General features: G+C 40.0%; 1 protein-coding gene across 1 annotated transcript in view; it reads left to right on the top strand.

Annotated features, from left to right (window-relative positions):
- The window catches only part of CFAP54 (cilia and flagella associated protein 54), a 303,572-nt gene that overhangs the window by 56,404 nt on the left and 229,749 nt on the right, over positions 1-17,419 (top strand). Inside the window, exons 17-19 of the mRNA XM_036760711.1 lie at positions 107-180; positions 4,592-4,720; positions 6,975-7,104. Coding sequence (XP_036616606.1) covers positions 107-180; positions 4,592-4,720; positions 6,975-7,104 — 333 coding nt within the window. The remainder of the gene's footprint in view (positions 1-106; positions 181-4,591; positions 4,721-6,974; positions 7,105-17,419) is intronic.

Here is a 17,419-nt window from a genome sequence, read left to right as displayed (position 1 = left end):
GAGAATAACGTCGGGTCAAGCTGGATAGAGTTTGGGTCAATCACATTCAGTTGGTATGACGCTACTTTGGCACTGATTTTCCATTTTCCATTTTTTTCCTCTAAAGGTTCTGGAGGCAAAATTAATTTTGACCATACCTTCTTCCACAAAGGTGGTTCTGATGTTTTTCCAATATTGAAGGTATGATTTCTGCTTATTGTCTATACATAACACTTGAGAATACATGCAAAAAATCCGAGGGTTCTATATTATTGTACAATGCTAAACTTTTTAGTTAAAAGTTAATTATGGAAAACTTTTTTAAAAAATGGTTTTGAAAATTTACAATGTCAGAATTGATTGGGTTCTTGGATTCTTTAAAAAAATGTAATCTATCATTTAGAAAGCTGTCTTTACCTTGGCCCTTAGCTATCTGTCATTTCGCCCTCATAGAGAACTCTTGGTGGGGAGAATCTTTCCACCAGTGCAGATTCTCCACCTGCCTAGAGCATGGAGAGGCCCAGTGACTTGCCCAAGGGGACACAAACCAGTGAGTGTCAGAGACAGGACTTGAACCAAGTCTTGTCGACTTTGAGGCCGACCTTATCTCCACCATGCCACATTGCTTTTTTCACGTCTTTAAAAGAAACCAAATGAAATCTCCAAATGATTTTGTGTTGTGAGTTAGAGCTTATACATGTGTGCTATGATTCTGTATTTCTTATGATTTTCCAAACATTGCCTTTTTATAGATAGTGTTACAATTAATGTTTTTGGACCATAACTAAATACTTTCTGAATTGAATTTACTGTGTACAGCCAACGACATGCTATTAATGAAAATCGTCCTTCGTTTATAGGCTAGGTTTAGAGGAAGCCAGTGACATTTTTTAAGCTATTATAATGGCTGATTAAGAAGTAATCAGCAGATTTAATTCAGTCGTTAAGACATTATCTAATCAACCACTTTCTTCTTGGTCCAAATTGAATTGAGAGCAGTTCCTTCTATAGGCATGACCGTAGTCTTGTATATCTCTATTAAGCAAATGTTCCTTGGGCCCCTTCTTTGTACTCAGCAGTTCATTGGGTATCATGTTAAACCTTAAGGATGAATATGTTAGAAGGATCTTATTATTTTATTGGGGGAACTTACTTTTCAGTAAGGTGGCACAGTGAATAGTGCCAAGCCTAAGGTCAAGAAGACTCATCTTCCTGAATTTAAATCTGGCCTCAGACACTTACTAGCTGTGTGACCCCTTGGCAAGTCACTTCACCCTGTTTGCCTCAGTTTCCTCATCTGTCAAATGAGCTAGAGAAGGAAATGGCAAACTGCTCAACTATCTTTGCCAAGAAAATCCCAAATAGGATCACCAAGAGTCAGACGTGACTGAAACTTACTGAATAATAACAACTTTTTAGTTAAGCAAAAGATGCACATTAATTCTTCTCAGGGAAGTATATTCCACTCTCAGTTAGTTACATTTGCTAGGAGCTCCTTATGCTGAACCAAAACATGCCTCTCTGTAATGTAACCCATTTATCTTAGGTTTCCCCTCTGGAGACAAATTTATTAAACCTAACCCCTCTTCCACATAAAACCCTTCAGATATTTGCTATCTATCTGTCCCCAATAAGTCTTCTTTTCTCCTGGCCAAAATTCCATGGTTCCTTTAGCTAGTCTTTTATATATGATTCTGATCATTTGAGAATACATATTAAAAAGTACTGATCTTTATATTTGATTCTCATCATGTGAAAACTTCAAAATGTCAAGACTAAAATGGTTTGCCTAATATATCTTTTTAAGGAATTGTATTGCACTAGCCATCGAAGCTCCTCAGGGTTCAAATGATTGGAGAGATTTAGGAAAAGATAAGGTTAGGTTCTACTCTAGCTTTTCCTTCATCGAATTCAAAAACTGTGACTTAGCATAGGGATTAGTTGATTTAAAATAGATATAGGATTCTGGGATTGCTGGAAATCAGTCAAAATGTCATTTATTAATTGAACATTATTAAAAATGGGTCAGTTTTGTTTTCTTATTCATTGGTATAGAAAACTTATCATCCATGAATAATCATCAGTAAATATGTAAGTTTTCATTTTTCTCCCTTTTTATATATGGCAGCCCGTCTTTGGTAAATGCACACACTTGTTTAGCAATAATTACTTAATGTACTGTTGTGCTTTCTTTTATACAGTAAATATTACCCTAAAATGTATGTAAATTGTCCTTGTTAAAATGTGTAGGGCAGTGGTGTCAATTCCTGCAACCCACATCTCTATTCTATTTTTTATATTCTATTTTTAATTATTTTTTTAGACATTTCCAAATCACATTTTAATTTGGTTCTGGTTGTACTTGGCCCTCTGACTCTGAGTCTGACTCTTCTGTTCTAGGGGAACTGGGAGTTCCAAGTAGTCCTATTTATTCTCTGCCTTTCTATAGAGTAAAATATGTTCTCATGAAATGAATAATTAACTTTTTAATAATTGGAGTTTTCCAATGTAGTTCCCCCCTCTGGATGCTCCCTGCTCCCCCCGCCCCCAGAGGTCAGCTCCTGTTTCGAATTGAAATGGTACTTTATGGGTCTGAACTTGTAAGATTTTGATGTTCATTGGTGAGCTCCCACTGGTGCACTTTCTTTTAATGGTCAGTCAGTAGACACAGTCATTCACTTATAGAAAAAGCATTTACTAAGATGACATTATAAGGACAACATCTACAAAGTGTTCTTTTCACAAAGCCAGGTACATTCTCCTGCACACACAGAATCAGTGGGAAGAGTGGGCACAAACTTAGAATATCCTAGTAACTCGTCAATCAGGGATACATGTAGTCGAGGCAATTCACGTCTTTGGGATTTCAGGGCCCCCCTTTTCTTTATCTCATTGTGGTGTCCTCCTCCTGTTGCTTCTCCCCCCATTCCCCTTACATACACCCACACCCACACACACGCACAAACACACCCACACACACATATAGAGGCATGATATGCACAGGTGGGCTCTCTCTAGCTCAAGTCCTAACTGCATTGGCTGACTTTCTTCTGTCATGGCTCTCTTCTCTACTTCCAGTGGTTCCATTCCTTGGAGCCACTTTCTGCTGTAACTGTCTCTGTGTTTCTGTAACTGTTCCTCATTGAAGGTGATGTCTCCTGCTGGGTGAGTAGCTCCTCTGAAAGACGCCATAGCTGATGAGCAGGAAGAGAGTGAAATCTCCCCTTTTCCCTCCTGCCCTCTGTGAGTTAGTCTGGTTCAGAGGTCATATCCAACAGGGATGCCTCCATCAGGGATGTTGCCTTTTTAAAGATCCCAGTCAATCTTTGGCTAACCTGTGTGCAAATCTAATTCTTTCAGGGAAACTTCAGTGCCTTCTCCTCTAAGCTTACCTTCTTTCTACTCTGTCCTATCATGTACGCACCTATATGTTTATACAGATGTATACATACACAACACACATATTTATAAATAAGCTCCTTGAGGGTAGGGACTGTCTTTTACTTTTTGTTTCCCCTGGCACATAGTGAGTACTTGTTGATTGACAAAGGGATAATAGAACATAGACTTACCTTTATAGTTCCTTTAACACGTCTCGACCTGCTAATCTCCACTTTCTGCCTCTTATTTTCTGTGATTCCATAATCTGGTGTGGGGGTGAGGGTGGGAATCAAACCTTCTTTACCCCACTGCACCTAAATATGTTTACTCAATGATGTGGGTTTGTATAATCTGTATATTTCCTGACATGTTATTTTCAAACAGACTAACACTTTGGCATAAAAATGGCATATCTTAAAAATGTTTTTGAATTTGCCATAGTTCCTGCCTTGGGGCCCTTTGATTCTGGTTGGGGTGGTTGTAGGCCCAACACATCTAGGTCTTGTCTCCAGCCATCCTTCTTCTGTCTCTGTCCCTCCACCTTCTTTCCGCTTCTGGAACTATAACCAATCAATAATGCCATTGCTACTGGCTGGGATGTCCCAGGACATAGTTCTTTTTTGCACTACTCACCATCACTATAATTTCCAAGCTAAAAGAATACCTCCTTAGTCACCACTCCTGTATCTGTGTTATCTCCTTGCCTTTTAGAACCTTCTTGAGGGCAGATACTATGTGGCTTTTGTATTTATATCCCCAGAGGTTAGGAGAGCTCTTGGCACATAGGAAGCATGTTAAAATGGTTTGTCAAAAATTCATTCAATAAGAATTAAGTAAAGGAAAATGTCATCATTTCAGCTCCATCACTTAAACTAATTTAAAACCTACCTTTGCTGTCACTTAATAAGTCAAAATAGCATAAAGAAAAAAATTTAAAGAAAAACTTCATTTCTTTTAGTAAAAAACATGCTACATCTTGTTATTGAGAATGATTTTCAGCTTTGTGGGCAATTTGTACTTAATCAAAGATAAATCGATCTTAAAGAAATACAGGCAATTTGTCAATAATTCTTATGTATAAAACTTTTCTCAATGTTATCTTTGGGTGGGGATTAAAATTATATTTAAAGCTTGTATCCCATTTATTTTAAGGAACTTTCCAAAATTATGCATCTGACTGACTCAGATTTTATTTTCATCAAAATATTTTTGTCTTTCAATTCATTTGTAGAAAACACGTGAAGAGCAATTACTTTTGGCTTATGAGATTCTTGATAAGGCAGTTACAGTGATAGGGATGTCTCGTACTAGAACTACGCTGCCCGATGGAACATCAGTATACGATCATTGTCATAACAAGGTAAGACTGTACAAGTCTTCATTTAGAAAGAACTTGATTATTACTAGGAAGAGGGTTGACCTTTGAAATAGACGGAGTAGGCAGCCACCTACCACTCTGGTATGCTTTGAAGAGAGCATGAGGTAAGTACAGCTTGTCTTTCCTTCTCCTTCTACCTCACTGTCCCCTCATCTTCTCCATCCCTCTCCCCACCTCTCCTTTCCCCTCTCCCTCTTCTTCTTGCTCTCTTTCTCCTTTTCTCCTCTGCTTGAGAGCTTCTCATCCTTCTTGGGTTGATTTCTCATATAGAATTTTAGTCCGTGGGATCTTAGCTATTCTTTCTCTGAACTCTTTGAAATCATCTCTCCTCATATGCATCTCGAATGTATGTGAGACAACTCCAAACTTTCCTCTTTCTGTATAACAAATTCCAATATGAGCACTTTCCCTTCTTCCCTCTCCAACCCCAAGGTTTTTTTTATTTGTCTCCTAGCACAGTTTCTCCTTGTTGGGGAAGATCAAATCCAGAGTAGAGTTTTCCCTTGTTGGTGCCTTCACCTTTCGAAGGATGAAATTATTATGAGGCAAGTCAAAAAACTATCATCTGCTTTGCTAGTTAAGAGATGCTTTTGGGATGCTCTCTTGTGGTGTAACTTATCCCACTAGGAGTCTTCAGGAGTGAGAAGTTTTCATCCTGTTTGATCAGCCGTGGGGAGTTCCTGGACAAAGCACCTCGGGATCACAGCATTTCTTCAAGGTCTCCTGACTGTGACGTCCTGTGATGCTGCTGATATCAAGTTGATCTTGGTTGCTTTGGTCCCTTTCTGCAGAGACTCGCCAGCCAGCCAGAGAGCCTCTTTTCTTCCTTTGGCCAGTAGCAGGTTTTTTTTTCTGGGCCTTTGGGTTGCCCATAATAACAAAAATGATAGTTGCTAGCATTTATACAGTATCTGAAGGGTTACAAAGCACTTCATCACTTTGTGTTATCTCATCTGATCTTTGCAGTAGCCCTGTGAGGTAGATACTATTTATTATCACCCTCTTTCAATCTCAGGTTCCTCATCTGTAAAATGGGGATAAATGACTCACCTAGTGTCACACAATTACTAAGTATCTCAGGTAAGATTTTAATGAGGGTCTTTCTGACTCCGGGTCTTTGATTCTCTCTACTATAACACTCACTTGGCTAGGAGAAAAAGCCATTTCCTCCTCAGAGTCCAGTTATATTCCCTTCGGGAAGAGTCTTGAACCTGCTGCCTGCCAAATGGGCCTCCTTTCTTTCCTTTTCTGGCTCACACTATTCCATCCTCCAATCTCATTACACAGGTTCAGATTTCCCTCTGCCTCCGTGGATCCTTTTGCTTTCCTCTGGAGGCATTTCTTTCATTCTCTCAAGGAAAACATCCCCTTCTCTAATCTGCCAGAGAGGCATTTCTTCATTTCTTTCACTCCTCCAGTAGGGAGCAAATCCTGATTTTGTTTTGACAACATGCAATAGTCAGCTGGCTTTGGAGGAAAAGGTTGCACAGCTCGTTTTTTGTAGGTCACTGGAATATGTCCTTTCTTTCTACACTTGCCAGAGCTGAGATCTCCGATTCTCTGTTGTTAGCTTCGTGATGAACCAAAGATTTATATTACTTTTTCCCTTCACTGGGCATTCACAGGGGCTCTTGAGCTGGGGTTTCCTAATCAAAAGATTTAATTTTTAATAACAAGTTTTCCACCATCTTGCTTTGCTTAACCTTACTGCTTATTGGACCTTCAGTTCACAGGTTCCTATCCATGGTCCATTGCAGATAGTTCCTCTATTTAGCTGTTGTCTCAGGGGTCTTATGGGAAGAAATCAAATTCCAGATGTTTCTTGCATCTTCTTTTCCTTTTTCTTCTCTCATTACTGGTCAGATGCTCTTTGCTTGTGCCTTTCTACTTCTCTGTTACTCTGTACGATTTAGGGAGATTCATGACCATAGCTGAAAAGAAGGCACAGTGGGAATGGAAAACAAGACAGGCATGACACATTGTGTATGTGCAAGGGGAGCAGGACCACCAGAAAAAGCCACTGAAAGGGGAGTCCCCCAAAGGCAAGCTTTTCATTTCACAATTTCTTCAGGCACTGACCCTGGGAGGAAAAGGCATTTATTAGGGTGAATGATTTTGTCCTTTATTTTAGAGCTGATTCTTAAGGGTTTTTGTTTGTGGTCTTTTTTATGCTCATTTTGATATTTGGATAACCCTGTTTCCCCTTAATTTTCATGTGACTTAAATGGACAAAAAGGTCATCCCTCCAACAGAAGATAGAACTTCTGGCAAGACATTTACCACCAATAGTTTGATCATGGATTTGCAGCTGGAAATCATTCTGGCTCAGCACCGGATAGCTGCCACGCTCCTTAACCAGCTCAAAGGTATCAGTCACTAACGTGTAGTTTCATAATGCTGGATCAGTTCTGGGCCAAATTGAAGTCTAGAACTAGTTTAACAAGAAAGTCATCTGTTAACTAACTCCTTCCCCCTAACTCTTTAGCACATGAGGAACTAAGTTTTAATGTTTTTTTTTCCTTTCCCTTCTCTGATTTGTATGACAATTTAATTGATTTGTACCAAGACACCATTAGAACTAAAACCTAAGTTATTAATGATTCATTCATAATAGTATTTTAAACTCTGAATAAATCTTGTGACAACATGTCAGTGAACTAGGAAATAACACATTTAAATAAATGAGTAACATTTTATGAGTTACAGTAGATTATTAGTAATATGAACTTCTTGGGTCTTATTGAGAAGGGAAGACATCAGTTTCTATTGGCTGTGATATTACCAAATGAATCAATGAAAATGTACTTAGTGTGTGCCAAGTACTATGCTCAGTCCTGAGGATATTAATACCAAAGCCAAGACAATGCAAGCTCCTCAAGGAGTTTACATTCTAATAGAAGATAACACAGACACGTTTTGGCCTTTTATGGAAGGATCTCAAAATACAGACTCCTAGAATGGGATGAGCCCTCCCTCAAGGTCATCTTGTCTTGCTCTTTGTCCGATGGTCTGGCTCCTTAGCACCACAGCCTTAGCCAGTGCTTATCTGTCTACCCTCTGCCCAAAGACTTCCAGGATGAGAAAAATCAACATTTTCTGATGACTCTAAGTGTTAATAAGTTTGTCCTCAAATAGAATTGAAATCTGCTTCCTTCTAACTTCTCATTGGCTCTGACTTTCCCTTCTGGAGCTGAGAAGCAATACATGTTTAGAGAGAGAATGAGATAGAGAAGGAGTAGCATTGGACTAGAATCAGGAGACCTGGGTTTGACTTGCAGCTTGGTGATATGGGGCAAGCTGCTTTCCTCATCTCTATAAAATGAGGAGGCTTCTGCGGAGAGCACATTGTAAAATATAAATTATTTATCTTGGATGGATGAATGATAAGGCCTTTATTAAGGGCTTACTACATAAGGGCTACCTCATCTCCAGGGCCTTTAACCAACCATATTAAATTCATTTCAGCCATAAAACATTTTTAAAAACTTCTATCACTTGGTACTGGAGGAGATAAAAAGATAAATCACCTAGTGCCTGCTCGTACAGATGGAGGGATGATATAGCAATGTCTCTCTCTCTCTCTCTCTCTCTCTCTCTCTCTCTCTCTCTCTCTCTCTCTCTCTCTATCTCTTCCTCCCTTCCTTCCTCCCTCCCTCCCTCTCCACATCCCCTCTTCTTGGTATACATGTGTATATATATTCACAAATTATGTACATGTACACACACATACAAATGATACTAGCTGTATGACTCTGGCTAAATCACTTAACTGCTTAATAACCTGGATAACTCTCTAAGACTGTAAGTTTCACAGGAGGTGCTGACCTGCATTGATGGGTGGAGTTTCTTCTTCTGGGAGCTCCATGCTGTATCAGTGAAATCATAGGTCACAGAGGTGGAAATCATAGGATGTGCTTATTTCATCACTTGCCAAGTCTTGTCAAATCTACCCCCATGATGTCCTCTACATTCATCCCCTTCTCTTGACTCACAAGGCTGCTACCCTAGGTTAGGCTCTCTCTTAAGTGGTCTCTCTCCTCTCTCCAATCTCATCTTCCAGCAGCCAAAGTGATTTTCCTAAAGCACAGGTGTGACCATGTTACTCCCCTGTTCTGTAAATTCTAGTGGCTCCCTATTACTCCTGCTGGGATTAAACACAGAATCATCTGTTTGAAGTTTTAAGCCCTTTACAACCTGGCTTCCACCTACCTTCCTTGGCCTATTACACATGGCTTTTTTCATGGAGTCCAGGCTGACCCAAATGGGCTTTGTGCTGTTTCTCACACATGCCATTCCAGCTCTCACTTTGAGCCTTTGACCGGACTGCTTCCCAGGCCTGCCATCTATACCTTCCTCACCTCGGCCTCTTCCCATCTGAAGGTTCCTTCAAAGCTCCCCTTAAATATGGCCTCCTACATGAGGCCTCCTCTGGGCTTCCTCCTTCCACAAACCACTTTGTATTTACTGAGCATATGCTAATAAACGGTACACTTGTTATCTCTTCCTGTGGAATATAAGTTTCTGGAGGACAGGACCAGTTTGATTTATGTCTGACATGTGGTAGATCCTTGAGTTTTTACATATGTAGAGAGAAGGAAAACATGATAAGCCAGGAAGGAGAGGGCTGAAGTCAGGGTGTAAAGGGCTTCAAATGCCAAATAGGAATTTGTATTTCATCTTCAAGGTAATGGGGAGCACTGGAGTTTAGTCAGTCTGTCAGTAAACATCTATTAAGGGCCTACTGTGTGCCAGGCACCATGCTAGGTGCTGGGTACATAAAAAGAGGCAAGACAGTCCCTGCTGTCAAGGAGCTCACAATCTAATGAGGGGAAAACAAGCCAGCAAATATGCACAAACAAGCTATATACTGGTTAACTGGGGATTATATAAGAGAGGGAAGGAGCTAGAATGAAGAAGAAGATGGGATTTTAGTTGGGACTTGAGGCCAGGGAGGTCAGTACCTGGAGTGGGGGAGGGACAATGTCCAGGCATGAGAGATGGCCAGAAAAAGTGCCTAGAGCTGAGAGATGCAGGATGTTGTTTGTGGAACAGCCAGGAGGCCAGTGTCGCTGGATCAAAGAGTATATGCTGGAAAGTAAGGTGGAAGAAGACAGGAAAGGTAGGAGGGGGCTGGTTATGAAGGGCTTTGATGCCAAATAGACCACTTTGTGTTTAATCTTGGAGGCACTAGGGAGCCATTGGACTTTATTGAATAGGGAGGGTTTACTGAGAAAATACTTGTTGACTGATATGTGTGAGTGATAGTGAGTAACCTGGTTTGGGCTGAGCATGCATGTGAGAAGGGGACAGCAGTTGGAGACAAAGCTAGAAAGCTAGAGGGGTACCTAGTAGATTGAGGACCCTGAATGGCATGCTGATGGACTCAGTTGGATTTTATCCATTAGGCAACAGGTTGCCTTGGAAAGATTTTGAATGGAAGAGTGAGAAGTTGGGACCAGCAAGATTAACTTAGTAGACTATGAAGAATGGATTTGAGGGCAGAGAATGGATTAGGGTTAGAAGGTTAAAAGCCCTCTGCCTCTGTAGAGTTTCTACTTACCCAAAGAGCTTGGCTCAAGCACCACCTTCTACGTGAATCCTCTCCTGATCCCTGCAGCTCCTGGTGTCTTTGCTCCCCCTCCCCCACCATTTTCTGGTGCATTTATTTTGTATATAATTATATTTATATATATATATATATATATATAATTACATACACCACATGCATTATATATATATATACGTATATATATATATATATATATATATATATATATATATATATAATTGTGCATATACATGTTGTCTTCCCCAACAGGATGTAAGCTTTTTGAGGGCAGAGTCTGTTTTGCTTTTTGTCCATTATGTCTGCTGTGCCTAGAACAGTGCCAGGCTCATAAAAGGGGCTTGATAAATACTTGTTGATTGAGTGGTTGTTTCAGAGGCTATCCTTGGGGTCCAGACAGGCAGTAAGGAGGACTTAGAATAGAAAGGGAAGGTAAAAGAAGGGACTAAGCATTTATGTATCACCTACTATATGCAAGGCACTGTGCTAAGTGCTTTAAAAATACTACCTCATTTGATCCTCACAACAACCCGGGGAGGTAGGTGCTGTTATTATCCCAACTTGACAGATGGAGAAACTGAGGCAAACAGAAACGAAGTCACTTGCCCAGGGTCCCACAGCTAGTAAGTGTCTGAAGCTGGATTTGAAAGTCAATGAAGTGAATGGGAGAGGTGTGATGTAGGTTGGATCAGAAGGACCTCATAATAGATTGGATATAAGAGGTGAGGGAGAGAGAAGAGGCGGCAAGAGTATCAAGATGGCCTCTCGTGGGTCATTGGGTGAATAATGGCACCATGATCAGTCGGCTGGAGAAGCGTTCATCTTCCTCACCTTCCCTTGGTCCCCCTTCACTTTATCTGTGCCCCTCCTAAAATGTGATGCCTGAGAATGAGCACAATACTCCAGACAGGGTCTGGCTAGGGAGGAGAAGAGTGGGAGGTTCCCTTTATACTGCCGGATGTTTGCTTATTTTTGCCTGGCCCCACGATTTCAAGGAAGCTCCCAGTGAAGAAACTCCCTCCACCTGTACAGATCACCACCTGCTCTGCAATTTAGTGTATTAGAGAATTGCCCAGGGCCCTGAGAGAGGTGAGATCACTTGCTCAGAGTCACACAGCCAGGATGAACCAGAGGCAGGATCTGAATCTAGCTCTCTCTGCCTCAGAGGCTGGCTCTCAGCCCACCACGCTACACTCCTCTCTGGAAGGAATGGTGTCCTGTCTAGATAGTAACCTCTTGAATAATGCTGACAGTGGCCCGCAGTGTTTTTTGTCAGTTATTTTCAGAACACAATGGCAGTTGGATGGTACAGATAGATGTCTGGCCTGGAATAAGGAAGACCTGAGTTCAGATTGACCTTGGGAAAGTCACTTAACCTCTGTCTGCCTCATTTTTCCCATCCATAAAATGGGGATAATAATAAAATCTAACTGCAGGGTTGCTGTGAGGATCAAAAGAGATAATACTTGTAAATTGCTTTGCAAACTTTAACACACTCTATAATAGCTATTATAAAGAATAATAATGACAATGATATTCAACCTGAATTATTTCCTATATTGGGTTACATTTTGACCAGACCATTCTATTTGTTCCTGCATCATTTCATTTTCTTATAGTCATATCTGTCTACATTTTTCTGCTATAAAATGTTGACTAATTGAGAATAGACTGGAAGAATCTGCCCTGAATAGACCTCTGATCTACTTTATTTTTTAAGTTTGAGACTGACTTTGTCAGATTTTCACATGCACTAAAATTTATTTAATCCAGATACTGGTTAATTTGAAATAGTACAACTCCAAGCAACTGTGATTTCCCTGAATGGTTGTAGAGCATTCCCCATGAAAACTCTTTGCCTGATTTGAAGTACAGATAATACATAAATCAAAGCTTAAATTGGGTCCTGAGAGCACCCTTCATTATGGCAAATATTGGAAAATGGGAAGTAAATGGAAATCAGTCTTTGGTGAAACGATATCGGAGCACCTCCCAGATTTCTCATCGACAGAACAGGGATTGAAATTATAAACAACTTAGGTTTTTAATGACAGATCCCTTATTATCAGGTATATATGACCTCGTTAATTTGTACTGCTGTATTGAGTGGTACATTCGCTTCCACTGCCCTCCTACAATTTCAGGAACCATGATTTTCTTCTCTTCTCCTTATTATTTTCCCCCATGGGCTGATTTTGTTCTTAGCAGCAGCTATACTCTGAAGGCTTGGTTAAAGCAGTTGAAGAAGCAAGAAATAGCCATGTTTTCTATAAGTTAAAAGATAACCACCTAAAGACATGTTGAACAGTGAGTGGTTAATTGCTTTGACCAAGCCAACAGAGTGCTCTACTGGGGGGTAGTTGTCTTTTTGAGGATCTTCTATTTTGAGGCATGGGGGCAGCGGGGAGTGGTGGATCTGGGATCAGAGGACCTGGGTTTGACACTTGCCTCTGCCTCTCACTGCTTTTGTAACCTCTGGCATATCTCAACCTCTCTGGGTCTCAGTTTCCTCATCTGTAATATGAGAGGGCTGGGTGAGGTGGTCTTGGGTCCTTTCTAGCACTAAAGCTGTGGTCCTGTGATATGGCGATAGGGATAACGTTCCGGCGTGTGATTTCACTGAGAGAGGGAACTAAACTGATAAGGAAGCTCCCTTTACCACTACAGGTCTGCATCTTTTCTACAATCTTAAAAGTTGCCTGGAGTATATCCAATCCACTCTCAATCCACCCCTTTCTGGAAGAAACAATGACTTCTTGTGCTTCGAATATGTCTGACAGTACAATCAAATGTCTCGCTGTCTATTCCCTACACCACACTGTCTTTCATAATGCTGTGATGGTATATAATTTAAAAATTTGGAAGTACCAGTTGGAGATAATTTTTCACTGAGATGCCAACGTTTGCCTCAGAAAAGCTGCTTCTGAGCAGCGTTCATCTCTTGAGATGAGGAGGCTATTCCTCCTTCTTATAAACTATCTCTTCAACACACCATAAACTACTCCTAGCTCTGGTATCTTCTCAAAGGTGGGTATAGTATCTTTTTTTTCAGAATGACTACATAGTTTATTTTCAATCAGTCTTTTGGACACAAGTCAAATTATTTTCTTTTGAGCCTTTTTTGTAGAGCCATTTTAAGTATAATATTTTTAAGTGCCTTCTATGTGGAAAGGTCATTCATTGTAGCAGATGAATGGCTATATTCAAGGTACATAGATGATGACCTAGTTTCCTATAGTATTTCCTTAGCCCGATTCACCTCCGAGGGAGCTCCCTCCCCCTCCTTGTTTTGTCCATCAAAACTTCTCTGCATCATCACCTATCTTTTTCGCTTATCTTCCCATCTCAGATGAAGAGTGCATGCCCTTTGCTAAGGCTAACCCATTTCTCTGATTTCATTCCTTCCCACCTGGCCTTAGCAACATATCCCCTTCCTCTCCTAAATCTTTAATTGATTTTCCATTGGTTCCTGCCAACAGACTGCTTAAAAAAAAGCCTGCCTTTGACCATTCTACTACATTTGATTTACTGCTCGTTCATACCTATGAGTGATTCTTTCATTCATTTGAGAAATTGGGACCTTCTTTGTTGAAATTAAATGGAGTACATTTCATTGAAGTTAGAGATTTGCTGTCCTTAGCAAATCTGCTTACAGTGCTTTTGGTAAAGTCCATAGTTATAAATCCTGTATGATTCTGGTTCAGTCTCTACATTTTATAGATTAGGAAACTGATATAGTAAGCCTGGGAGGCAGGATTTGAACCTAGATCCTCTGGCTCTCGAATCAGTCAGTGCTCATTCTCATATGAAGAGTTTTGAGTTCCCTAACCTGCCTGACCATTATCTTTTGGATGTGCTCCAGTTTCGTACTGAGCTTCTTATATTATGGTGCATAGAACACAGTACTCAGGATTGGAAGAGCAGTCAAGAGACAGGCCTCTTGTCTTCCTTGGTCTTCTTGTTGTATGTCTATGAATGCCAATAATAGGTCCCAGTCCAAGCCTTGTTTGGTCATTGTTTGGGTTTTGATGGCTCAGAGTGAGTGTAAATAGCCATTGTTTCTGTTATGGCCAGAAATCCTGGGGGTCTTCCCCTCCTAGACTGATTTTTATTTTGAGTAGGCAAAGTAGGCCATCTTTTGCCTCATTTCTTACCTAGCCTTAAATCACTGAATGGGTGTTGCCTCAGACAAAATGAGACCTGGGAAAGACCTTAGCTTAAAAAAGCCATGGTCTCCCACTGCATCCAGGGCAATCTCCAGTCATCCTGATCTATGTCTTGCTGCTGGACCCAGATGACCCTGGAAGAGAGAGTGAGGCTAATGACTCTGCACAGTCCTGCCTCACTTAAATCTAATCTACTTGCAAGTCAAGACATCACCCTACTGACATCGTTGGTTCTCTTTAAGAATGAAGGATGAACAACAATAACAATTAATGTGATGTAAAATTTATTTACATACTAGCTTCATCTCCCCAGTAGTGCTAAGAGCTCCAAAAGGCCAGGGAACAAGTCACACAGTTTGTGTATCCTCACAGCCTCTAGCACAGGGCTAGGCAGATAGGAGGTACTTCAGAACTGAACCATGACCACAGTCTAAGACCTTTTGGTGGCCTGGAATGTGCTAACCCATTACTACTGGCAATGACGAAGGCAGAAATCTGTGCGTGTGTGTGTGTGTGTGTGTGTGTGTGTGTGTGTGTGTGTGTGTTTTGCGGTAGGACCCCCTATTTCATAAAGCAGGAGGGAGAGCTCCAATCAGGTCATTGGTATATTTAAGATGTAAGGTAAAAATTAAATTTTGCCTTTTAGATTTAGTTATATACTAGGAAAATAAGGTGAGGCATAAATAAGCCCACAGCCCATACAGCAGCAGAAATCAGCTGCCAAATTAATTGTCCTTTCTATTAGTTGGGAAAAGCAGGGGAAGTATGATGGAAGAACTAGTATTTTAAAAATCTGTGGCTTGGGGACTCTTAACCTAGGATCCTGTGAACTTTTTTTTTTAATATGTTGATAACTGTTTTTCTTTTTCTTTTTTTTAAATATATTTTTTCTTTTTGTTTTTAGTTTGCAACATATGGTTCTACATAATTTTGAGTTCCAGATTTTCTTCCCTTCCTCCACCCCTCCCTCCCCAAGATGGCATGGAATCCCATATAACTTCCATGTATAACTTCGCATGGAATTAATTTACATACTAGTCAAGTTGTGGAGAAGAATTATGTCCAATGGAATGAATCATGAGAAAGAAGAAACAGAACCCCCCCCCCAAAAAAACACAACCCAACAACAAATACAAAAGAGAGAGAAAAAAAAGGAAGGGGGGAGAAAAAGGCGAGCATGGAGCGTGCCTCGATCTGCATTCATACTTCATAGTTCTTTATCTGGATGTAGATAGCACTCTCCATCGTGAGTCCTTTGGAGCTGTCTCTGCATATTGTGTTGCTGAGAAGAGCAAAGTCTGTCAGGGTTAGTCATCACAGAATCCATATATCTGTGATTGTGTGTAATGTTCTCCTGGCTCTGCTCTGCTCACTCAGCATTATGTTGTGTAGGTTTTTCCAGGTTGTTATGAAGTCCATATCATTCCCATTTCTTATAGCACAATAGTATTCCATTACCTTCATATACCACAGCTTGTTCAGCCATTCCCCAATTGATGGGCATCCCTTTGATTTCCAATTCTTAGCTACTACAAAAAGAGCCGCTATAAATATTTTTGTATATATGGGTCCCTTTCCCACTTGTGTGATCTCTTTGGGATACAACCCTAAGAGTGATATTGCTGGGTCAAAGGGTATGAACATTTTTATAGCCCTTTGGGCATAGTTCCAAATTGCTCTCCAAAATGGCTGGATCAGTTCACAACTCCACCAGCAATGTAACAATGTTCTGATTTTCCTACATCCTCTCCGGCATTTATCATTTTCCTGTTTTGTTATTTTAGCTAATCTGACAAGAGAGAGATGGTATCTAAGAGTTGTTTTGATTTGCATTTCTCTAATCAGTAGTGATTTCGAGTGTTTTTTCATATGCCTATAGATATATTTAATTTCTTCCTCTGAAAACTGCCTGTTCATATCCTTTGACCATTTCTCAATTGGGGAATGACTTGTATTCCTACAAATTTGGCTCAGTTCCCTGTGTATTTTAGAGATGAGGCCTTTATCAGAGACATTAGTTGTAAAGATTTTCTCCCAATTTTCTGCTTCCCTCCTAATCTTTGTTGCATTGGCTTTTTTTGTACAAAAACGTTTCAATTTAACATAATCAAAATTATCCATTCTGCATTTTGTAATGCTCTCTGTCTCTTGTTGTGTCATGAATTCTTTTCTTTTCCATAAATCTGATAGGTAAACTATTCCTTGCTCTCCCAAACTGCTTATAGTTTAAGCCTTTATTCTTAAATCATGAACCCATTTTGACTTTATTTTGGTATATGGTGTAAGATATTGGTCTATGCCTAGTTTCTGCCCTACCATTTTCCAATTTTCCCAGCAGTTTTTGTGAAATAGTGAATTCTTAGCCCAGAAGCTGAATTTTTTGGGTTTATCAAAGAGTAGATTGCTATAGTCGTTGACTTCTCCATCTTGTGTACCTATCCTATTCCACTGATCCACAACTCCGTTTCTTAGCCAGTACTGGGTAGTTTTGATGACTGCTGCTCTATAGTACAGTTTAATATCTGGTATGGCTAGGACACCTTCTCTAGCATTTCTTTTCATTAATACCCTAGATATTCTAGACCTCTTGTTCTTCCAGATGAATTTTGTTATTATTTTATCCAGCTCTGTAAAATAATTTTTTGGTAGTTCAATAGGAATGGCACTGAATAGATTAATTTAGGTAAAATTGTCATTTTTGTTGTATTAGCTCGGCTTAATCATGAGCAACTGATATTATTCCATTTATTTAGGTCTGACTTTATTCGTGTGGAAAGCGTTTCATAGTTATGTTCATATAGGCCCTGGGTTTGTCTTGGCAGATAAACTCCCAAATATTTTATAGTGTCTACAGTGACTTTGAATGGAATTTCTGTTTCTATCTCTTGCTGTTGGGCTTTGTTAGTAATGTATAGGAATGGTGAGGATTTATGTGGGTTTATTTTATAT

This window comes from Trichosurus vulpecula, chromosome 5 (assembly GCF_011100635.1).
Source record: "Trichosurus vulpecula isolate mTriVul1 chromosome 5, mTriVul1.pri, whole genome shotgun sequence".
In the NCBI taxonomy this organism is placed as follows: Eukaryota; Metazoa; Chordata; class Mammalia; order Diprotodontia; family Phalangeridae; genus Trichosurus; species Trichosurus vulpecula.
The sequence above is the reverse complement of the archived record's forward strand: the minus strand, read 5'-3'. Positions and strand labels throughout refer to the sequence as shown.